At 48.3% G+C, this 24,141-nt stretch overlaps 1 protein-coding gene across 1 annotated transcript in view; it reads left to right on the forward strand.

The window, feature by feature from the left end:
• Nucleotides 1–289: 289 nt before the first annotated feature.
• Nucleotides 290–24,141, forward strand: part of LOC146186468 (uncharacterized) — a 75,370-nt gene continuing 51,518 nt past the window's right edge. Inside the window, exon 1 of the mRNA XM_084607213.1 lies at nucleotides 290–869. Within this exon, the coding sequence (XP_084463339.1) occupies nucleotides 290–869 (580 nt within the window). The remainder of the gene's footprint in view (nucleotides 870–24,141) is intronic.

A 24,141-nucleotide genomic window follows, 5' to 3' on the forward strand; every position in this document is an offset into this window, starting at 1 on the left:
ACGTAGCAGTGAGCGACAAGCAGCAGCAGCGGCGGCGGAGGACCCCGCCGGAGCTCTCTCCCTCGGCGAAAAGGTGCAGAGGGCGCTGTGGCCAGGGCTGCCCCCCTCCAGACCCCCCCTCCACGTATAACAGGCGAGCGGCCGTGGGCCGGCGGCACAGTCGTGCCCTGAGGCTTGATCGGGTGGAGTTCGGTCGGCATCGTGTGCTCCTGCCAGTTTGTGTGTTCTCGTGTGCTGCTCTGCGTTTGCGCCCATGGCGCCCCCAGGCGGGCCCTGAGTTACGACACCGATGAGTTCGTACCAGTTCGTCAACTCGCTGGCCTCCTGCTACGGCCAGCAGCGAGGCCAGGAATCGGACTACTACACGCCGCAGGTGCAACCGTACGCTGCCACCGGCTGTTACAGCGGACCGGCGTCGCCCGTGCAGCCCTACGGCGGACCGTACAGTCAGCCGGCGGCGCACCTGCAGAACGGCGGCGCGGCGGCCGAGCACGGCGGCTTTCCCGGTTGCGCGCAGCGGCTCCCCGGCGGCGCCGGCCACCCGAGTCCGCGAACGCCCACGCCGTCGGCGGCCAGCTGCAAGTATGCGGCGCCCGAGTCGACGGCCGCCTCGCCGCAGGACCTGAGCGCTTCCAGCACCCAGTCGCCGTCGAGCCCCGAGACCCGCGGCTCTTCGCCGTCGCCGGGACAGCCCGCGCAGGGCCCGCCGCACAGCCCGCCGAGAAGTGCAGCCGCCGCGGCGCAGGCCACGCCGACGGCCGGGGCGCAACCGCAGCAACAGCAGCAGCAGTCGTCGCAGCAGAAACCCGCTTACCCAGCAAACCCGCCGCAGATCTACCCCTGGATGCGAAAAGTCCACGTCGGCCAGAGTGAGTAGTTGCCACACGTGCACGCTCCCAGCGACGGTCGTAAACACGCGGCCGCCGCAGCGCACGCGCGCGACCACGCGGAGGCGTTGCCGCGCGAGAACGGGCCTCTTTGCCCGGCGCTCGTAAATATCGTCCGTCTCCTCCCCTCGTGGCTCTTGAGAGGTCCGCGCGGCTCGTAATCCTGTCAGCACCGTGCCCGCGGGGCGAGTCTAGAGTGGCGTGCTCGAGGGAGCCCATAAAACGAAACAACCCAATGGCCACTCGCGGAGGGTGAGATCTCGCGCCAACAACGCTGCGCTTAGCCGCCGCAAAGCGCAGTTTCTGAATGACCGGGGCGCGACCCAATCCCGACCGCGCGCGTGGCAGTTTTAACGGCCTGAACAAATTTACGGCCTTCCGTCCCGCCGCTACCGCGTGAGCTGCCTGCTCCTCCTTCGCTCTCTCGCCTTCGAGGTTCGGGCTCTTCTGCGGAGCCGTACTGGAGGGCCCTCCCGCTCTGGCTATCAGATGTTCGGAACTCTGTCCACGTGTTTTCGAATCTTAAAGCCGTGTGCGTGGAGGATGTCGGCTTTGCGACACGGGATTTGGTCGCGCGCGTTCTTGCCATCTGTGTGTGTGTGTGTAGACCATTACAGTTGCGCGGAAGCGCATCTAGCTACACTCGAAGCGTCCGGTCGCGATTGCTGTACACCGTGTTTTTGCGCCGCACGACATGTGCACGAGGAGAGATAAATGTTGTCACCACAGGCTTTCGCGCGCTAGGTGTGTTTTTTTTTTCTTTGTTACTGCATTCGAGCGCATAAAGCTCTCCGCAGAGAGGTTCTATTTACTACGTGAGATGAAAAAAAAAAAAAGTAGTAAAACGTTTACAGTTGCCAGAAATTCGGCATTCGATGCGTGTCGTTCGTAAAACAATTTCATCGCTCCTTTGATAACTTCTGCATTCAGCACGATAAATAATATCGTTGAAATGAGCTTGTCTATGACTCACGGTGTTGTCTCGAAGTTACGAGGCGTGCGAACTGCGTGCGAAGAGGAACGACGATATGCGTTATATATCGAATGGCGCTTTAAGAAATATTTTGTTCCACATATCACGATCAACCATGTGCCGTGAAGACGGAGGCATGCGTCCATGCAGTCTATGGAGACACGTCGATTTATGCCACCAACACAGAGAACTCCGTTGGTGCGATCGGGTTAATACAGTTTTCTGCTGATAACTATTTCGCACAGATGAGTGACTTGCGATGCTTTACTCTTGAATTTAAAGAAAACAACTCTAAGCTTCCCGAGAAAGCTGCAAGCGTTTTAGAAACCTCCTCCGGCCCCAGTGAGCAAAACAACGCTTCCGTCCCATTTTTTGAACATTTTAATACGAGCCCGCTCAGCCACTGACACCGAAAATTTCAAACAACCCTGCAAGTTGAGTATGTATGTACATCTGAAGAGCAGTTGATACTCAAAGTGAGATTATCGCGTCACATCTCGGTGCCCCCCAAAGCCATTGCGATATTTCTTGCGTCGATATCGTTGCACGAACAATAACTGCTTCCGTAAGAAAACGAAAGACAGACACTCCTAATGTATCCATCGTCACGAGGTAACATCAATTGAATAAAGCCTAAACATAATATTTTGGATACAATGGCGTCAGCTGTTCGATCGAGATGAGACTGTGAACTTCGATTTGTCTAAGTGTTACATACATATGGCATCTCCATGATCAGATGCCGGAAATAATTAAGAAAATATAGCACGTTTGTGTGTTCACTTGGCCGTTATAGTGAATGAGCAAATTATTTCCGTTTGGGTTTTCCTTGTTTCGTTAAGCAAAACAGCATTGAGCAATGCGTTAACACCGTTCGTGCGATTTCGTGAATGAATCACACATCTGTGTTGACAAAAAAAAAAAAAAAAAATATTTGATGTACACCCTAAGTGCAGGTCGGCAACTGACAAATTTTTGTAATATCTGCCGCTTTTTCCCTCAGTAACGAAGGAAACTTCACCAGTGAGACTCATAGAGCTGCGAGCCCATAAAAATATTAAACTCCTGTACCTGTCGCTAGTTATTTGTGAAGAGATATAACACAACACGCATTTTAGCTTGTTTTTCACGATCCAATAAAAAGCCTAAAGTAGCAGCAGCAATGACGGCCACGCGACTGAACTCGAGCAATTAAATACTGCCACATAAAGACGAAAAGTATTGGCCAAATCTGTGCCTGTCTCTTTCTTCCCATGAAATGTACCATGCCACACGCTTCGCGCAGTTTATTTTTAAAAAACCAATGCATGAGAAACGTAACAGAAACCATGCGTAAAAGGAATAAGTCTTCAGTGAGCGACCGACGACTTCTCCCTCGACTTTCGAATGAATTAACCTATTCTAGTTCCAACACGCAGGTTACACTTGGAAAATAATCATTGAAATGACCTGTGACGAGAACTGCATATCTCCAAAATAGCTAACGACAAGCCTGAATAGCATTGCAGATATCTTGCTTCGCGTATTGGACGAAGAAACGCAATGCCGAACGCAACACTACACGCGCAGCTGTGATTGGCTAAAACTGAACACGCCTCCACCGTGGGATATCCAATCGTCTTTGGACCATTTACCTAACACGACCTATGCGTGCTCTATTGGCACAACTTTCAATAGGATCGCAGTGTATTGATAGGGACACGAATAAGACTTAATAATACGCTCGCCAGCTTATAGCACACTTATGAATTTTTAACGCGGAAGCATCGTCAGTTTACATCGTCCCCTCTAGCTAAATATTATTATGCATGCAAGCCGTGACGACACTTTATTGGACCGACGAAAGAAAAGGGTCTTCCTGTTCGAAGTGAGAGCAATTTATGTACTTCGCAAATTTCGATTGAGCAAAAAAACAAACAAAAACGAGCCGATATCCACAGATGTTCGTTGAAAGTAAAGAGTAAGGTGTATTTTAACAAAACTTGAAGTTGGGCTAGATGGTGGTCCTGTGTGTCCTGTGTCTTCTTCTCTTGTGTGCGTCTTCCCGTGCGCTTCATCTTCAGTCAAAGTAAGGTGTAGTCATCGCGGTGCGCACGAGCTTCAACAAGAGGACATAAACATGCATGGCTGGGATGGTAGGAACTTGTCCTGAAAAGCAGGAAATCGGTGTTATAATACTATGTATGGGCTTTAAAGTGGACTTTCTCGACAACATGCTACCTGGACTGACCGCAATAATACTACCTATGACGCAGAAGGCAGTCTCACTTGTTTGTAGTAGACCAGAATCTTCGTTACTTAAGAATGTTTCTAATTAACCCGCATATTTGTTTACGATTGTTTTTTTAACCTTGAACTGCAGTAAGTAAAATATGAAAGCCTGTGTTTAAAACGCGGAATAGCGTTTGTTCACACCAATAAACGCCTTCACAACCGGTCCCTTGATTTTATGGTTCTACTGAAACTACCATTGGGCGTTGTTTTGTGGCTGAAATTTCGGCTGCCACAAATTAACACGAAGCGTTGTTTCCATGTGGTCGTGTACGTATGTCTGCCTGCAGTTTACGAAGTTTCTTGTGCAAGAGCTTTCAAACTTGTCTTGCGTGACGAAGGGCCTGTATTACGGAATCAAATTATGTGCTCTCCTTCAAGATGGCACGTCGCGCACCATCCTCAGCTGAAAGAATAAAAGCAGGATGTCAGTTCGCTTGCTCAAGATAAAAACACTGCTGTTTCGTAACGCATATGTCAAGCTTTAGTAACATGGGATTGCGACACGAAGGGGAAAAAATATTACTTCGGTGTTTCGCTTGTCAACGCAGATACGAGCAGTAAAATACGACACACCGTTAACTACGATCTTAAGCTTGATGTTTTTTCTTTTTGTTTTTTTTTTTTTTCCTGGCGTGACTCCATAGACAAATTTCTGTTGGCACTCTCCCTGCGCGAATGAAATTGGCACTCTGCGAATGTGGAAAAAAATGAGCGAATTCTTGTAGATCTTTCCTTGTGGCGACAAAAGCGAGGGCAGAACTAGCGACTTTATACAGGAATATGTATTTTGTTATGGTATAGTCAATCCAGAGCTGACGGTAGCACAGATGTATTAAAATTTAGCGACTCTGCAAACAACAGGCCAACGTTGCCTGGAAATCTTCTACAATATACGCGTAGGGCTGAGTGCAAAACACTTGTTTTTCTTGGAAGGACCACTTTGGCATTTTACCTTTCAACGTCACCGTTTCTAGACCAGTCGAACCGCGCGTTTCATCTCTTCTGATATTTTCAGGTATGCAGACTGCCGCTATGATTCCAGTGGCGCTGCGATCGGTAGTGCAGCTGCAGGCAGAAGCTGTTGCTGGTATCTGAAATAGATGTCACCAGTTGTATTTTATTCGCATTGTGTTCGAAATGAGCTCCCAACTATAATTTAAAGTTTTACTTGCATGTCTTGGTTAATATCGATGCTCATTTTTGCCACTGTATATATATAGCCTAGGCGGCGCGGTAGTCGCCGTGTCCAGTGAGTTTCCCTTAGTTATTAAACTGGATCTATCATGTCCTCGATTTTAGAGTTTGCAGATGCGACTACCATATTGCAAATTTTTGTTCTAAATGACTGTGTTCTGTTTATCAGTAGAAGTCTTTATCAGTCGAATGTTCTTTGCAGCTTCAAAGATTTACGAATATTGAACCTCACAAACTATATCAATGTCGGTGCCAGGCTCTAACTGGGGTTAAGGTAGCATGCATGGGCAGCTGGTCGTCCCAGCACACGTTAGGAAGCGCGAACCTAAACTTATCTTTATATCTTTATGAAGCGACATAAGGAATCCTTACAACCGTCTATTCGGAGAAGCAAGCATGCGGTTTTCACCGCAAAAAAAAAAAAAAAAAAAAAAAAGGAACAAAAGCTTAGGGGTTCTTTTTTAGGTGCTTGAGGCAGGAGTCATTCATCATGGTCCTTTCTTGTCAGCGTGTGTGTTACGGTTTGTTTCACAGTTCAACTTCAGCACAAAGCCAGCTATCTACCTCTCAGACATGTACGTAAGGCACAAATACTACAATACACAAGCTACTGTTAGAGCGAAACCGACAGTGCACGACAAGAGGGAAAGGAAAATGGGAGAGGGCAGAAAGATTCCGAGCTGGTCCTTTTGTCGGCGCTCCGAGACCCCCGTCGTCGTCGGAGTTCGCGAGACGGGGGTGCGAGCGTCATAAATTACACCGCGCAAAAAACCATTATGTCCAATCGATGCTTCCGAAGATATTGGCCGGAATCCACGTAATAATACGCGGCCAAGCGCGCCGGCGCATTTCCAGCGCGCACCCGCAGGAAGTTTCCACGAACAGCCCGCAGGAATCCACAGAAGGAACAACCTCGGGCCCATGTCTATATGTGTATACATATATAGATCTATATAGGTGCCGTGTGCCTTTCCTCAGTCCATGGATGTGTGTGCGTGCGTGTGTATGAGCGGGCCTGCGCACGCTCGTGCGCGTGTCTGTGTGGCCAGGCAGGCAGACGCAGTGGAAGCTGCCGGGGCTATAGCCCGACCATAGGTGGCGTCGGTCCCCCTTTTCCGCTGACTGATGATGCGCCGCGCCTAATGATCGATGCTGCCGGTGTGCGTGTGTGTCACTGAGGCTGCTACCACCAGGGTTCTCTGCGAGTCGGGAAGGGGCGAAACTCGAAGCGGCGCTAGAAGGATGAGTTTGGTGGAGAGCGGGGGAATGGCAGGCCAAAAGGGGGGGGGGGGGGGGGGGGGAGGGAGACGTCGTATCTTGATGGGTCCCTAATAACGAGTTCCAGCAGGCCGGCTTCAATGGGACACTGTTTGACTGCGGCGTATCTTCCTTGGGTACAAGACCGAGCCGAAAACCCTGTCTACTCCCCACGCCAGCAGCGTCCAACCGGCCTGAGGCTCCAGCGAACCTTTAACTGGGGCTGACTCGCAGAGGCGTGCAGCGCGTGCCAGGGTGTCACTGCATGGTTAACCATGAATGTGGAGGGAGAGACATTCAAGCAGGCCTGTGCTATGAAGTTTGTTTTACTGTTTAATTGCATGCACTAGAGAGCTCCACCATTGTCTTCACGTGCTCCCAAAAGACTCTTGATTATCTAAGGGAACCACTTAAACGAGTAACGTCTTTTCACGTCTGTTGACTTTGCCTGTACTGCACTCAAATAGTGGGCCGAGCGCGAGCGCTTGGCTGGCATGCCAAGATCCGCCACGAGCACGGGAGCGTTGCCGTTGCCTCGCTGCTATCAGCTGCTGTCTGGAGGGGAGATTCGTGGGATGCGGCCAACGGGCGTCGCCTCGTAGACTTTCTGCACACTTTGCGCAGGTATATCCGACCCGTGTTTACACTGCCTATTGAAAGAACGCGCACAGCATGGGCTTTCTTGATACGTGATCCAGTTGAGAAAGCCCTGCGAGAAGTCGGTGTATACTGGTTGCCCTTATCGGCCGAATATCGTGGTAGCAGGCTTTGAGTGAGTGCCTGACAACGTCGAAAGAAGGAAAGAAACACGGGCCTGCTAAGATCATGCATCCTTTATCCTGCTATTTTATAAAAGGAAAGTTTAGTTTAAGGAAAGTGTGTATGCTTTTAGCCACTTCACTGTGATTTTATTTTGTGTGTGTGTGTGGGGGGGGGGGGGGGGGGGCGCTAATTGCCGACCTTCCTATGAGTGTGAAGAAACGTGACCGAAGTGTCTGCCACCACCCCGCAGTTATGAAAGTCATGTAATCAGGTATCTACTAGTAATAACAAGGAGAGTGAAGATCAGCCCCCGTAGTATTACGTCGTCTATCTAAACCGCGAGTTTTCAACAGCAAAAGGATGGATGGACTCGAATGAAATTTGATGAAAATAAGCATTTCTTATGCGTTTACAGCGTGAAAAAAATCATTCACATATTGTAGCGGTGAATAAGAAATAAAAGAAAGTCAAAGTTGCTGCCATCTATCTAGTAACGATGCATAACTGCGAGCATGGATTTTGATATAAGGGAACACCAATTCGATGGTACAGTGCACTAAACTATAACCGAGATGAAAAACTGTGATTTGGATGCTATAAAGAGGAGCAAGCGCCTGCCAAAATGTCCGGAATGATTAGTAGGCAGGTGCAAGGAATGCACAGGCCTATTTATCTCCCAAACTAGAGCACCATATTTGTTTGTGTGCTCAATATACTGAGTATACGACCTAGTAGTGTCTCCCTCAGAGTGCTGTTTCCTTTTTTTTTTTTTTCTGTAGTTGACAGCAACAGTTTTTCATCGTCCGCTGTTGCTGCAGCCAGAACTGAATAAGTGTTGAATTTTTCTGCGGCGTCGTCAGACTTGTAGGCAGCGCTGCCGTCCATCATTAGGTTCAATGAGCTTTGAAGGAGGGGCTTATTCGTCTGCCCAACTTTGTAATGTGATAAGCACAGCAGAAATTACTGCCTCGTAGAATACGCAAGAGCACAATAATGCATTAAATGTGGCCCAATGTACATTAACTAGAAATCAACTATTATTATTCTTGACTGGAAAGTTGTGCCTGGTCCGAGGCACTCAGAGCTGTCTGCATTCAAAGAGTGATCAAGCTGAGGCCCCCGTCAACGCACTAAAACATCAACATCTCTGATACGCTTGGTGGAGCACACTTGACTTGCCGGGCATTATACGGCCTGCTGCACACATAATACACCGTGCCGCATAATAAGACACGCCCCCTTTTCCCTTTCAGAGATGCTGCTCCTTACGGGTTAAAAGCACGTAGCAAGAGAAAAAGACCCTCTGACAACTTAGGGCGAGAACTGAGGCATGCAAGGTTGCTACAGTGTATTTGTTCGATAGCATTTAATGCAGAACAAAGCGGGCAGTTACTTTGTAAATGGCACCCACTTTCTTACGAGGCGTAAAAGGCGGGAAAGTTTACTCATCCTCGCCATTACTTTAAACCATGCAGTGTTGTGGAAACTGAAATATGTATCAACTTATTATACTGGTCGAAGTCACGAAACCTCTTGTACGCACAAGCCGTAATTGGCTGTTAGTGCGCGTGCGCCAACCAATCACAAAGAACTAGGAAAACCACAAGCAAAGTGTCGGCCAATCACAGATTGCACTCGTCAATGAACAACTTTATGAACGAGAAGCAGCTAACAATGTAGATTCGCTTTCCGCCTCGTCTCCACGAGTTTTGGTGAGGCAGAACATTCCTGAGGTGACATCGCATAACAGTTATTTTCATTCAGTTCTGTTCTATTGCTACCGCACGGCGCGCCGCGTAGGCGACCGTATGCGTGAAGGGACTTCAACAGGTGATTATGTGCAAAAAGAGGTCTTATCTTGTACGGAATAGTGACGTTATCACGTTTCTGCATTAAAACTCTTTCGTGGTAACTGTTACGACCAAGCATCCGCAATTGCGCGCTCTATTGTTCGCCTGTGGGCATGGATAAGTTTTGTGAATACGTGGTGATGGTCCAATGGCTCTAAGTGAGCCTGTTTCCAGGAATCCTGTTTTGTAAGCATGTTTTGCTTTGTGGACAACCTGCAAATGCCAAATTGACCCTGTCAAGAGAACGTCTGGAAAAACACAAAGAAACGTCCCCCTGCGGGAAATAGCAGGAAGTGCTTTCTTTCTTTTGTTCACCCTTCCAGTCGAGAAATGCTATCCTCCAGTGATGAATGCCTCCTATCCAAAGGAGACGACAGAGTGACATGTCCGCTGACGTGCAGGACAAGAAAGGAGCATGACTCATACGGCCATTAAGTGATTTCCCGGGAATGCAGGAAAGATTTGCAATTGTCGAAAAGGGACCATGCTGGGAGCCCTATGCGGCGCCACGTGCACTCGGGTTTCTGAGAAGTAAAACCCCTTGTCAGAACCAGCCTGTGGTTTCTTTGCTGAAGAATAGAAATGTACCTCCTCTCCTCGCCGTTCCCAAGCTTTTCCCGCCAACAAGTGATCACGCCCAACGAATGAATGCCGGACCAGTCAGTGCTTCAGACCATCAGTGCAGTGATGTGTTCGATTGGATGCCGATACCTGAGGGGCGTGCCCTGGATTTGGTTGGTCAGCATCTTCAGAGAGGGGCTGGACATAGGGGGTTTTTAAGGACGCTGCAGAGCACGAAAGGTCGCTCTGGGCCCTGGGTAAACGGCTCATCCAGTCGCTTCTCGCTATGAACTCTTAACGCTTGCCATTTTGCTGATGTACCCTTCTTTTTCGTGTAAATAATCTTGTAAATAAGTTTCTCAAAGTGCCAGTAAACCTGCTTGTACATATTTTACCAACTTCGAAGATTCAGTCCTTCTTCAACCCCGAGTCTCTGCACGCTACCAAGTGAAGGCCGGGTCGACATAGCCCCAGCGTCACGACAACTGGTGGCAGCGGTGGGATCTGAATCTACAAGCCCCAACACTGGTGATCAGCGGTAGGATCTGAATCTACAAGCACAACGACTGGTGACCAGCGTTGGGATCTGAATCTACAAGCTACAACATCTGGTGATTCGAGGTGGATCAGAATCTACAAGCCACAACATCTGGTGATCGGAGGTTGCATCTCAAGCAACAAGCAGGCGCAACAATCGGCCAACAAGAGAGCAGCTCGGAACATCGATCGCATGTGTGGGTGAGTGCTTGGCTTTTCTTCTGATGTGGACCAGGTTCTAGAACAGGGTTAGATTTTAGAACTGGTAAAAAGAGTGTGGAAACGCCTTTAGGTTTGGTAGTTTGCACAGTTGTTTTGGAAGTAGCCAACACTCGGAGCGATCATGGACCTACAAAAGCTGCAGAAACCGGACCTGTTGCTATTGTGTGAGGAATTGGGAATTGATACAAGTGGTTTGGCACGAAAACCCTTGATTATAAAGGCAATCACTGATCTGGGAACCGATGATGAGGAGCTCAGTGAAGCATGGAACCTCATCGGTCAAAAAAAGGAACAGCTCAGACAGCAGAAAGAGTGGGAAAAAGAGGAAAAGAAGCGTGAAAGAGAAGCAAAAAAGCTGGACCAAGAAATCGAGCTCCGGAAATTAGAACTAGAGTTGAGCAAGAGGTCGGGCGATTGTCCCCAGCTAGCGGTACCTCTTCTCAACAAGGAGGCAGATTTCAAGATGTCAAAGTACATGCAGCCATATGTGATATCAGGGGATATCGGTCTGTATTTGGCTAACTTTGAGCGAACCTGCGAAAAACTGTCCTTCCAGCGAGACACGTGGTCTCAGAGATTATTGACGGTTCTGCCCTGCGAGGCAGCGGAGGTTGTCGCGCGGCTAAGCAAAGAGGACGCGGACAACTACGAGAAGGTCAAAGCTTGCCTTCTGAGAAAGTATAGGCTTAGCGCCGAGGCGTTCAGACAACGTTTTCGGAACGCTACTAAGTCCAGGGACGAGAGTTACCCTGAATTCCTGTACAATTTAAGAGTAAATTTGGGCGAGTGGCTAAAGAGCACTGATTCCTACAGTGATAGGGACGCTGTAGTCGAGCGAATTCTTTTGGAGCAGTTTTATAACTGCCTCCCAGAAAAAGAAAGAAATTGGTTACAGGACCGAGGCGACATTAAGTCGGCAACTGAAGCTGCTGAACTCATTGAGGACTACGCTTCGCGCCGACAATTCAGCAACCCAGCAGTGGATAGGCTCCGCAATCCCAAGTTCAGTGTGAATAACCGTCAGAAAAGGCACTTTACTAGATTTTCAAACGAAGAAAGGAAGGCTTCTTCAGGCAAACGCCCTAGAAAGGACGGCAGTGAGAAAAGTGCAGTGACCAACGCGCAGAACACAAAGAACAAGCTTGAGGCTAGGAAGCCGCTCACATGCTTTAGGTGTAATGAGCAGGGTCACATTGCAGTCAACTGCCGGAAAGAAAAGTTTGCTTTCTCGTATGTCAGTGACTGCGATGAAAATATGCAGCTTTTGGAACCCTACCTGCATGACCTAGTAGTCAACGGGAAGCCTTGCAAGGTACTGCGCGATTCGGCCGCAACGATGGATGTTGTCCATCCGGCGTATGTGTCGCCTTCCGACTATACAGGACAGTGTGCGTGGATCCGCCAGGTAGTGGAGGAACAGAGTGTGTGCTTGCCAATCGCGAACGTGGTCATCGAGGGCCCTTTCGGCAAGTTGACAACCGAGGCTGCCGTTTCAGGAAAGCTTCCTAAGTGCTATCCGTATTTGTTCTCCAACAAATCGGACATGCTACTGCGAAAGAGGGGCATCCTTTTCGGAGACAGAGTTGTGCAAGCCTTAACACGTTCAAAGGCGCGAGAACTAGCTACACTGCTCATTCCAGAAGAATCCACAGCGGAGGAAACGGCAGTTAAAACAGTGGTAAATGCGGAAGATAGCAGGTCAGAAAACTTTGAGAGCGAGGCATCTCAGATATGTCAACTTGAAAGTGAGCTTGATGAGACGCGGAATGAGGACGTTCTTGAGAGTAACATCTTGCCGCCAGTGTCTAGTAATCTCACAAGACTTTTAAGTGGAACCCGAGAGGACTTAGCTATGGAGCAAGCCGTGGTAAATCTAACGTTAAACCCCGAGGAGATGGGGGACAACTTGATTTGCCTCAGCGGAAAAGGAAGCAACGCTCAGGAACTTCTCAAAAAGACGGAGCAGAGATTAGAACTAAAGAAATCCCAGCTGTCCGATCTGGGCAAAATAATAACAGAGTTTGAGGCCTGCTTCGTGGACAGGCCAGGCAGGACTGATTTGACTGAGCACGATATTGAGCTGACTTCAGACGTGCCAGTGCGATCAAGGTGCTACCGATTTTCTCCAAGGCAAAGAGAAATTCTGGATAGGGAAGTAACTCGCATGCTGGAATTGGGAGTAATAAAACCCTCGGAAAGCGATTATGCTTCGCCTATGATCTTAGTAGAAGCTCCAGGTAAAGACCCTAGGCCTGTGGTAGACTACCGAAAGCTAAATTCTCTCACCAGGGATCAAGTGTATCCTATTCCGAATATTGAGGAGAGAGTAGAACAGGTCAGTAGAGCGGCATATGTGACTACGCTGGACCTTACTCGAGGATACTGGCAAGTACCGCTCACTGAACGCGCCAGCAGATATGCGGCTTTCGTCACTCCGACGGGCAGCTACCAGCCAACAATGATGAGTTTCGGGCTCAAAAATGCTCCATTTTGTTTTTCCCGACTCATGGATAGGGTTTTAAAGGGGTGTGAAACATTCGCGGTGCCTTATTTAGACGACATTGCGGTTTTTTCCGACTCATGGGCGGACCATATGGTACATCTAAGAGCTGTACTGAGCCTTTTGCGTCAAGCTGGACTAACCGTAAAGGCCGAGAAATGTTGCCTGGCAAGGGCGACCGTGGACTACTTGGGTCACAATGTAGGTCAAGGTTTCAGGAAACCCAGCGAGATTAAGATTTCTGCGGTAGCAGACTACCCGCGGCCGAGCACGAAGACGGAAATTCGAGCATTCCTAGGTCTGACGGGATACTACAATCACTACATCCCTAACTATTCATCTTTGGCTAGCCCTCTGACCGACGCTCTCCGCAAGACAGAACCGACAAATGTAGTCTGGGACGAACAAAAGGAAGCCTCCTTCGTAAACCTGAAGGCTGTGCTGATTAGCCGTCCGGTATTGCGAGCTCCAGACTATGGCCGAGAATTCACGGTCCAGTGTGATGCCAGTGATCGAGGGTTAGGTGCTGTTCTCTGCCAGATAGATGACGACGGTAATGAGCACCCCGTGCTCTACTTGAGCAGAAAACTGAGTTCTAGAGAGAGGGCTTATTGCGCGTCAGAGAAAGAATGCGCTTGCATTGTATGGGCCATTCAAAAATTGCAGTGCTATCTTGGAGGGGCCAAATTCACCGTAGAGACGGACCATTGTCCCCTGGCTTGGCTGCAAACTGCGACATCGAAGAACAGTCGCCTTCTTAGGTGGAGCTTGATTTTACAGCAGTACAATTTTGAAATAAGATACAAAAAGGGGAAGTTAAATGGGAATGCGGACGCGCTTAGCCGCTCTTTCTAAGCGGTCCGAGATGTTCCTCACCATGTATCCAAATTGATAATCAGGTTTTTTTTTTTTCGTGCGCTTGTATATGTGTGACTATGTAAAGCAGCACGTTTGGTTTTCTAGGAATACGTGGGTCCTGAACGTCTTGAGAGTGGGCTTTTCTCGAACAACAATGGCAGTTTTCCTTTTAACCTGGTCTCTTCAGACGGGAGCCGAGTGCTTGCTTCGACATGTGGTTGAGTTTCAGACAGCTCGAGCAATTTGGCCTACAACAATCAAGACAACGCGACAAGCAACAGCGAGCTTCAAGCGTTCACGTGCAGGCCATTAAGTCGTCTCTTCATGCAGCAGCTGGGACTGCTGCCCTCCGAGACTCTTCTGGCGGGGGAGGAGGCTGTTACGACCAAGCATCCGCAATTGCGCGCTCTATTGTTCGCCTGTGGGCATGGATAAGTTTTGTGAATACGTGGTGATGGTCCAATGGCTCTAAGTGAGCCTGTTTCCAGGAATCCTGTTTTGTAAGCATGTTTTGCTTTGTGGACAACCTGCAAATGCCAAATTGACCCTGTCAAGAGAACGTCTGGAAAAACACAAAGAAACGTCCCCCTGCGGGAAATAGCAGGAAGTGCTTTCTTTCTTTTGTTCACCCTTCCAGTCGAGAAATGCTATCCTCCAGTGATGAATGCCTCCTATCCAAAGGAGACGACAGAGTGACATGTCCGCTGACGTGCAGGACAAGAAAGGAGCATGACTCATACGGCCATTAAGTGATTTCCCGGGAATGCAGGAAAGATTTGCAATTGTCGAAAAGGGACCATGCTGGGAGCCCTATGCGGCGCCACGTGCACTCGGGTTTCTGAGAAGTAAAACCCCTTGTCAGAACCAGCCTGTGGTTTCTTTGCTGAAGAATAGAAATGTACCTCCTCTCCTCGCCGTTCCCAAGCTTTTCCCGCCAACAAGTGATCACGCCCAACGAATGAATGCCGGACCAGTCAGTGCTTCAGACCATCAGTGCAGTGATGTGTTCGATTGGATGCCGATACCTGAGGGGCGTGCCCTGGATTTGGTTGGTCAGCATCTTCAGAGAGGGGCTGGACATAGGGGGTTTTTAAGGACGCTGCAGAGCACGAAAGGTCGCTCTGGGCCCTGGGTAAACGGCTCATCCAGTCGCTTCTCGCTATGAACTCTTAACGCTTGCCATTTTGCTGATGTACCCTTCTTTTTCGTGTAAATAATCTTGTAAATAAGTTTCTCAAAGTGCCAGTAAACCTGCTTGTACATATTTTACCAACTTCGAAGATTCAGTCCTTCTTCAACCCCGAGTCTCTGCACGCTACCAAGTGAAGGCCGGGTCGACATAGCCCCAGCGTCACGACATAACCGAGACTGACCAATGGTAACACGACCCGGCACAATATATAACTCTGTGGTAAGTGTTGTCAGTGGAAACGTAACGCGTGCGTATGAACGAGAAGGAGTATAATGAGTTGTACCCAAACAAGTCAACCCGCTGCCGAAAGTCGGATAGCAAAAACGTTTCTGGTGTCGGACGATGGTTCTGCATGCATCCCTGTTATCACCTTCGTGAGAAATGCTGCTGAGTGCTGCTGCTTCTCTGTCAGTGGCTGAAACGTATGAGACCTAAGCAGGCTTCCCTTATCGGTCACCAAATTAACGATTTGCAGGGCGAAGCCCGCAGCCGGTAGTGGTTTTTCTCGTTGATGCGGCTTCAGGCCATTCAGTATGTACACGGCAGGCTGTGTACACAGTATAATCACTATTCGCGTGTGAAGGAAAGCGGGTCTTTCAAAATACGCCGCAGAAGATTTTCATTTTTTTTATTTCCTTTTTATTTACGATCATTACTTTGATTTGTTTTCTTCGCCTATTCTTGCGGAAGCCACTTCACACAGAAGCAAGTTTTTACATCATGTTTTTTCTTTTTCATTTTGTGCATACCTTTGATTATCTACGCATGCGCACTGAGCTGTAAATCGACTGCAGTGGTATTCGATGATTTGGTAAAGGGAAAGGTAACCCGTTGATGGGCGTCACTCGGACGGTATTTGTTGTTTCAGACAATCTAGATGGAATTGTTATTTTTGACGCGCTAAGAAACAGCTGCGACCTTGTTAGCGCCTCTGCAAATTATATCAATAAAAACAAAGACGCGCACAAGAGGCAGCTTGGAGAAAAACAATACCAAGATCGATGACATTTCTCCTTCGAAGCCCTAATTTAAGATAGATTTAAGATGGCCTGTGTTCACTTTTGTCCGATCAATACTTACTACCTCACGCTGGGTTGTAATTCCACGCATGAAAAACATGACCAGCCGCGGTGGTGAAGCGGTTGGTGACTTACTGTGCCCAAGGACGCGGGACCTAATCTTGGCCTCGGCGGTCGCTTTTTGGAGGAGGCAAAAAACAAGGCTCCCGCGTGCTGTGCGATGTCAGCGCACGTTCAAGAACTACAAGTGATCGAAATTTACAGAGCCCTCCATTGTGGCATATCTATAGCTTCAGTTGCTCTGGGATGTTAAACGCCACAAATCAGATATGAAACCCACATACGTCTTGTGGGATCACTATGAATGCGCTGACACTAAGAGACTGCTTAAGAAACCTCTGGGCTCTTTATACGCTTAACTCGACTGGAATATCAACAAGCCTATATGAGCCCTTTTCGGCACAGCGTATTTGCAAATAAATCCATAAAATCCAATAAAATCATTATAGACGAGCGAACTACTGGCGTTCAGTGGTCGCAAATGTTTTGCGCAAAGCACCCGGTTACCCTTACACCAATTGATGACGTCTGGCCGCATTTATTTTTCACGTGCTGCACGTTTCGTCACAATTTTGTGAGTAATGATAAATGAATGCCACCATGATTTTCGAAAAAAGAGAGAGAGACAGAGAAGCTCTCGGCCGTATGTTCTTTGCAAAAGTTTTATTGCTAGCTTTCCCTCTCTTCACTTCTGCGATGGCCCGTATTTAGGCAAAGGAAGAAAACGAATGACAAAAAACACAAAAAAAGCAAGAACAGCAGGCAACCAGTAGCAGAGTGCAAGCTCACGATACCCCCATACCACGAAGGCTGGCACCACTGACTGAGCAGAGGGAGGAGCTTCGCAGGATCAACCCATAATGCAGTCGCCGGCTGCGACTTTCCCGCCCCTGGTGCCCTGGTGGCGCCTGCAGTTGTTGACGCTCAGCTATTTTCAACAAGGCTGCAACAGCGCCTTGTGTTGTTTTTATTGAAACAAAAACGCTATACCTTTAACCTTGCTGCTCTCACGGGCAGTACAACAGTTATCTTGCTCTGTATTGAATTCTACGTATATACCAGCAGCAAGGATTGCGCATAAGTCAGACGAAGCCGGCTGCAACGTCAGCTTATTCGCCCATACGCGCATCTGTTTTTAATAGCATGCTTTGTAAGGGTCTGCATGTTTTGCCCTGTATGACGCAGTTATGCTTTTTGCAGCTTCTTAGTGGAAAACAGGTTATTTCAGGCAGGCGAACATACTGGTGCACTCCAAATCGAGCCTTGGAACATTTTTGTATTTTCTCGACCTTCACTTTCTTTTTGGAAAGCAGGCAGACTGCATATTTTGCATATTTTTTCCGTAGGTCCAATGTATTGAATTGGTGCCCCATTCGCCTTTTTGGGGCTATAGCCTGCTGTACTGATTTTCCTTTTCAATTTAGGGTCTCTTTTGTACTGCGTAGATTATATTGAATGCGCGAACGGAGATTTCCTGTCTGTTCTTATTTATTTATTTATTTATTTATTTATTTATTTATTTATTTATTTATTTATTTATTTATACACAGTACCTACAGCGCCCTCACAGGGGCATTATTGTAGGGGGCATTATTGTAGACTGAAAGAAACAATACGGTACAGTTCCTGGTAAATAATAATGAAAGGTGCGATGCTTAGCGAATATCTATTACGCATATATTGTTACGGTACGCAGTGAAAGAGACGATGACGAAGTGCTGGACTAGTGGAGAAAGACGACGCTGCAGCTACGTCTGGTTCTCCTGTGAGTGTGTCCCTGACGGTGAACTGTTGCGGCTACGACGTACCATCGCCTCCTAACATCTCGACGTGCCTCGTAACAATATCTCTGTTCTTAGGTATATGCTTGCTCTTCGAATTCTCTTTGGTTACAACCTGCGTGCTTATCGAGACTGATTTTGGTTTTCCTCCTCCACATTGAGTTATTTATCATCGCATCGGTTGTTAAGAGCCTATAGGCAGTATGCAAGCTCTAGTTAGCCCCCCCCCCCCCCCCTTCCCCCCTTTTCTAATGTCTAAATAAAGAGGTTGGCTGTTGCACTATATAGGCAGAAAGCTGGGCGTCTGTCGCTGGGAGCTTTGCCTCATCAAGTATTTTGGTCGATACATAGAAAGAAACCAATATATGTTCCACAATACAATTGCATGTATACAAAATTGCAGCTTTCCTGAATTTTCATGTCTCGTTCAGAACTATTCGGTTGTAAAAGTTGCATATTTATAAACATTAGCAGTTATTTGATTCTGTTTGCGCCTTATAGATAACTACGCCGAATTCATCCGAGCCAGCACCGACTACTCGCTGTTGCAAATTTTTCATTTGCAAGCAGATCAATACATAGTTGCTTCAAAACCAGTTGAACACGTGATCGTAAAGTAGGTTTCCGCAGCTTTATGACATAAAAACCCAGTCATCGCGAAAAATGATCGAACAAGGTCCTGCTGTTTTATGTGCATGAACCGTAACCTCATGTGAGTGAAAAAGAAAAGTTGAATTCTGTTTATTGCTATCTCAGCTACGGTTTATTTATGCATTGATTTTAAAAACTCAACCTATGTAGTATAAGCTCAGTGCATTGGAACATATTAAGCGCCTTCATCACACCGATTAATGTGGAGACCTTTATGTCTTTTTCATTGAGGCTTTCTGGGAAGAAGCATGTCTCTGAAACATGAGAGGCCTAATAGGGAAAGCACATAATACCACGTTGAGGTGTTATTAGGTAAAAGTTCCTCTCTCTCTCTCTCTCTCCTCCCACGTTTATTTTTCTTCCTCAACTGGGAGAACCGCGAAGTTAGGGCATAATGACGAATACTGTAGAACTTTATATACACGATTCAATACTTATTACAAATAAGATCTCAAAACATAAGGCAGACATAAAATCGCAGAAGCTTAATTTCGCTCTAATGCGGCATTAAGAAGTCTGTTCTCGCCAATCAGTAAACTAGTTATATTAACGTTAACTGTAATTGCACCAGGAAGCTGCGGATCTCGCACAGAGAGGCCGGCGTTCTGGCCACTAAACACGGATCCTCCGCAGAGCGCCACTCAAAGCGGGATTGCAAGCTCGCATCGTCCCCGAAAATGGAGCGCGCTCAACTAACTACACATCACTCGCACCCGAGCCGGGCGCCTCCAGACAGAGCAGACACCGCGTGCCGGCCGCGCTTGGTTGAAGAACGGGTGGCGGGAGAGAGGAGGAGGGGGGTGTAGAGTGGGAGAGCATCGAGACACTTCTTTTAGCTTTGCTCGACGATTCTTTTCCCACGTTTTCAAATCAGATTTCGACGCGTGCTGTCTCTCTTTCCTGAGTGCTCGCCCGCGAGCAAAACTGCGTCCGCGTCAGTTACACGGTCGAGGCTCCGCCGCCGTTTTATCCTTCTCTTTTTGCTTATAGTCGCCCCGCACAGTCTCTCCCCCCTCTCCTCCCTCCCAGATAGCTAGCTGTCTGGCTCGGTTTCATCTTGTGCTTAGAGATCCGCATCATGCGAACGACAACAGCAGGGGCGGCCGCGGCGGGGCTGCACTGGGGAAGGCCGAAATAAGTATAAATGTCCAGTCGCTATAAGCATGGCGCTGGGAGTGTAGTAGACAAGTCCCGATGGAGGTGCCCCTCAGTGCTGCTGCCACCGAATTCAGCCCCCCTCCCCCTCTATCTCGAGCTCTATATAACCAGCAATTGCCGTCTCTCCACTTGGCGTCACATTGAAACAACAGAAAAAAATAAGACAAATATTAAAGAACATTACGCGGGCTTTGCATTTAGATGTTAACTCTCAAAACACGCCACACAAGAACGGAGCTTTCAGAAAACAAAGAATCGCGTTGGATTGGTTTGCTATATGCTCTCGGCAGCGGTTCTGCTGGTGCGTTTGGGACGGCATTCTTTTTTTTATTTGTCTTGTCGAACAGCCTTCGCTTGCACTCTTCTGCACCCAACCACCCCCGTCCCCCTTTTTCCGCCGCCGTCGGCAATGCTTCACTCGCTTCCATCTTTCCATCCCAACAGCGCGTCTCCCCGCAACAACTGGAAATATCCCTGCAGCCCCCTCTGGTGTTTTGAGTTCCGCTGCTTTCCCGACTCGTGCACTTTGATTCTGAGAGTCGGACGACGGACGGAGTGATGCGTATTGATGATGCGAGCCGCAGAACCAACCCCTCGGGCAGTCCTTTCCAAACATGCGAGTGTTTTCTTTCCCCCACCGTTGTCGGCGTTACGCGGCTGCTGTGATGCAACCTGGTTCTCTCACTTTCCGGTCGTGTTTTCCGTTTCCGAATGAGCGAAACTTCTCGCTGCTTGTTATATATACAGCTATCGAAGCACCCAGAGACTTAGGAGAGTAGAGCCCGCCTGGGTCGGAGGACAAATTTGGAGGACCGCTGTCACGTCGTTAGGGGGTTGCTCGTATACACCACTAAGCAAATCCGACGGCTGCCTTTGCCGTTTGGTTCATGCGGAAATTGTGTGGGTTTTTTCTGGTTTCCAACGAAGAGGCGTGCAACGCTAACTTTGAGTTGGAATAGAGAAGAGACGCTGGTGTCAAATTTTAACAGCGGCGATGCTTTACGAGACATGAAAATCGGGCAGTCCTAGGTGCTAATCGGAAGTACTGGACTATATGGAACGAAATGATGAATTCGATATCAGTAGCAACACAGTGGTATTAGTTACAAGAGAGACTTGCAACGTACCCATAACGGCGGGAAAACGTGCGATTCTGCGCAAAATGCGACTTGAGACTGTTACGACCGTGCATCCGCATTTGCGCGCTCTATTGTTCGCCTGTGGGCATGGAAAAGTATTGTGAATATGTGGTGATGGTCCAATGGCTCTAAGTGAGCCTGTTTCCAGGAATCCTGTTTTGTAAGCCTGTTTTGCTTTGTGGACAACCTGCAAATGCCAAATTGACCCTGTCAAGAGAACGTCCGGAAAAACACAAAGAAACGTCCCCCTGCGGGAAATAGCAGGAAGTGCTTTCTTTTGTTCACCCTTCCAGTCGAGAAGGGCTATCGTCCAGTGAGGAATGTCTACTTTCCAAAGGAGACGACAGAGTGACATGTCCGCTGACGTGCAGGACAAGAAAGGAGCATGACGCATACGGCCATTAAGTGATTTCCCGGGAATGCAGGAAAGATTTGCAATTGTCGAAAAGGGACAATGTTGGGAGCCCTATGCGGCGCGCACGTGTACTTGGGTTTCTGAGAAGTAAAACCCCTTGTCAGAACCAGCCTGTGGTTTCTTTGCTGAAGAATAGAAATGTACCTCCTCTCCTCGCCGTTCCCAAGCTTTTCCCGCCAACAAGTGATCACGCCCAACGAATGAATGCCGGACCAGTCAGTGCTTCAGACCATCAGTGCAGTGATGTGTTCGATTGGATGCCGATATCTGAGGGGCGTGCCCTGGATTTGGTTGGTCAGCATCTTCAGAGAGGGGCTGGACATAGGGGGTTTTAAGGACGCTGCAGAGCACGAAATGTCGCTCTGAGCCCTGGGTAAACGGCTCATCCAGTCGCTTCTCGCTATGAACTCTTAACGCTTGCCATTTTGCTGATGTACCCTTCTTTTTCGTGTAAATATTGTAAATAAGTTTTCTCAAAGTGCCATTAAACCTGCTTGTACATATTTCACCAACTTCGAAGATTCAATCCTACTTCAACCCCGAGTCTCTGCACGCTACCAAGTGAAGGCCGGGTCGACATAGCCCCAGCGTCACGACAACTGGTGACCAGCGTTGGGATCTGAATCTACAAGCCACAACATCTGGTGATTGGAGGTGGATCTGAATCTACAAGCCACAACATCTGATGACTGGAGGTGGGATCTGAATCTACAAGCCACAACATCTGGTGATTGGAGGTGGATCAGAATCTGCAAGCCACAACATCTAGTGATCGGAGGTGGCATCTCAAGCAACAAGCAGGAGCAACAATCGGCCAACAAGAAAGCAGCTCGGAACATCGATCACATGTGTGGGTGAGTGCTTGGCTTTTCTTCTGATGTGGACCAGGTTCTAGAACAGGGTTAGATTTTAGAACTGGTAAAAAGTGTTGAAACGCCTTTAGGTTTGGTAGTTTGCACTGTTGTTTTGGAAGTAGCCGACACTCGGAGCGATCATGGACCTACAAAAGCTGCAGAAACCGGAACTGTTGCAATTGTGTGAGGAATTGGGAATTGATACAAGTGGTTTGGCACGAAAACCCTTGATTATAAAGGCAATCACTGATCTGGGAACCGATGATGAGGAGCTCAGTGAAGCATGGAACCTCATCGGTCAGAAAAAGGAGCAGCTCAGACAGCAGAAAGAGCGGGAAAAAGAGGAAAAGAGGCGTGAGCGTGAACTTGAGAGGGAAAAAGAGGAAAGGGAGCGCGAACGTGAGTGGGAAAAAGAGGAAAAGAAGCGTGAAAGAGAAGCAAAAAAGCTGGACCAAGAAATTGAGCTCCGGAAATTAGAACTAGAGTTGAGCAAGAGGTCGGGCAATTGTCCCCAGCTAGCGGTACCTCTTCTCAACAAGGAGGCAGATTTCAAGATGTCAAAGTACATGCAGCCATATGTGATAACAGGGGATATCGGTCTGTATCTGGCTAACTTTGAGCGAACCTGCGAAAAACTGTCCTTCCAGCGAGACACTTGGTCTCAGAGATTATTGACGGTTCTGCCCTGCGAGGCAGCGGAGGTTGTCGCGCGGCTAAGCAAGGAGGACGCGGACAACTACGAGAAGGTCAAAGCTTGCCTTCTGAGAAAGTATAGGCTTAGCGCCGAGGCGTTCAGACAACGTTTTCGGAACGCTACTAAGTCCAGGGACGAGAGTTACCCTGAATTCCTGTACAATTTAAGAGTAAATTTGGGCGAGTGGCTAAAGAGCACAGATTCCTACAGTGATAGGGACGCTGTAGTCGAGCGAATTCTTTTGGAGCAGTTTTATAACTGCCTCCCAGAAAAAGAAAGAAATTGGTTACAGGACCGAGGCGAAATTAAGTCGGCAACTGAAGCTGCCGAACTTATTGAGGAGTATGCTTCGCGCCGACAATTCAGCAACCCAGCAGTGGATAGGCCCCGCAATCCCAAGTTCAGTGTGAAAAACCGTCAGGAAAGGCACTTTGCTAGAGTTGGAAACGAAGAAATGAAGGTTTCTTCAGGCAAATTCCCTAGAAAGGACGGCAGTGAGAAAAGTGGGGAAGTGACCAACGTGCAGAACACAAAGAATAAGCTTGAGGCTAGGAAGCCGCTCACATGCTTTAGGTGTAATGAGCAGGGTCACATTGCCGTCAACTGCCGGAAAGAAAAGATTGCTTTCTCGTATGTCAGGGACTGCGATGAAAATATGCAGCTTTTAGAACCCTACCTGCATGACCTAGTAGTCAACGGGAAGCCTTGCAAGGTACTGCGCGATTCGGCCGCAACGATGGATGTTGTCCATCCGGCGTATGTGTCGCCTTCCGACTATACAGGACAGTGTGCATGGATCCGACAGGTAGTTGAGGAACAGAGTGTGTGCTTGCCGATCGCGAACGTGGTCATCGAGGGCCCTTTCGGCGAATTAACAACCGAGGCTGCCGTTTCAGGAAAGCTTCCTAAGTGCTATCCGTATTTGTTCTCCAACAAATCGGACATGCTGCTGCGAAAGAGGGGCATCCTTTTCGGAGACAGAGTTGTGCAAGCCTTAACACGTTCAAAGGCGCGAGAAATAGCTACACTGCTCATTCCAGAAAAATCCACAGCGGAGGAAACGGCAGTTAAAACAGTGGTAAATGCGGAAGATAGCAGGTCAGAAAACTTTGAGAGCGAGGCATCTCAGATATGTCAACTTGAAAGTGAGCTTGATGAGACGCGGAATGAGGACGTTCTTGAGAGTAACCTCTTGCCGCCAGTGTCTAGTAATCTCACGAGACTTTTAAGTGGAACCCGAGAGGACTTAGCTATAGAGCAAGCCAATGATCCCAAGATACAGGAGATAAGGGAGCGCCACCGT

This window comes from Amblyomma maculatum, chromosome 6 (genome assembly GCF_055883805.1).
Source record: "Amblyomma maculatum isolate TAMU_Amacu chromosome 6, ASM5588380v1, whole genome shotgun sequence".
NCBI lineage: Eukaryota > Metazoa > Arthropoda > Arachnida > Ixodida > Ixodidae > Amblyomma > Amblyomma maculatum.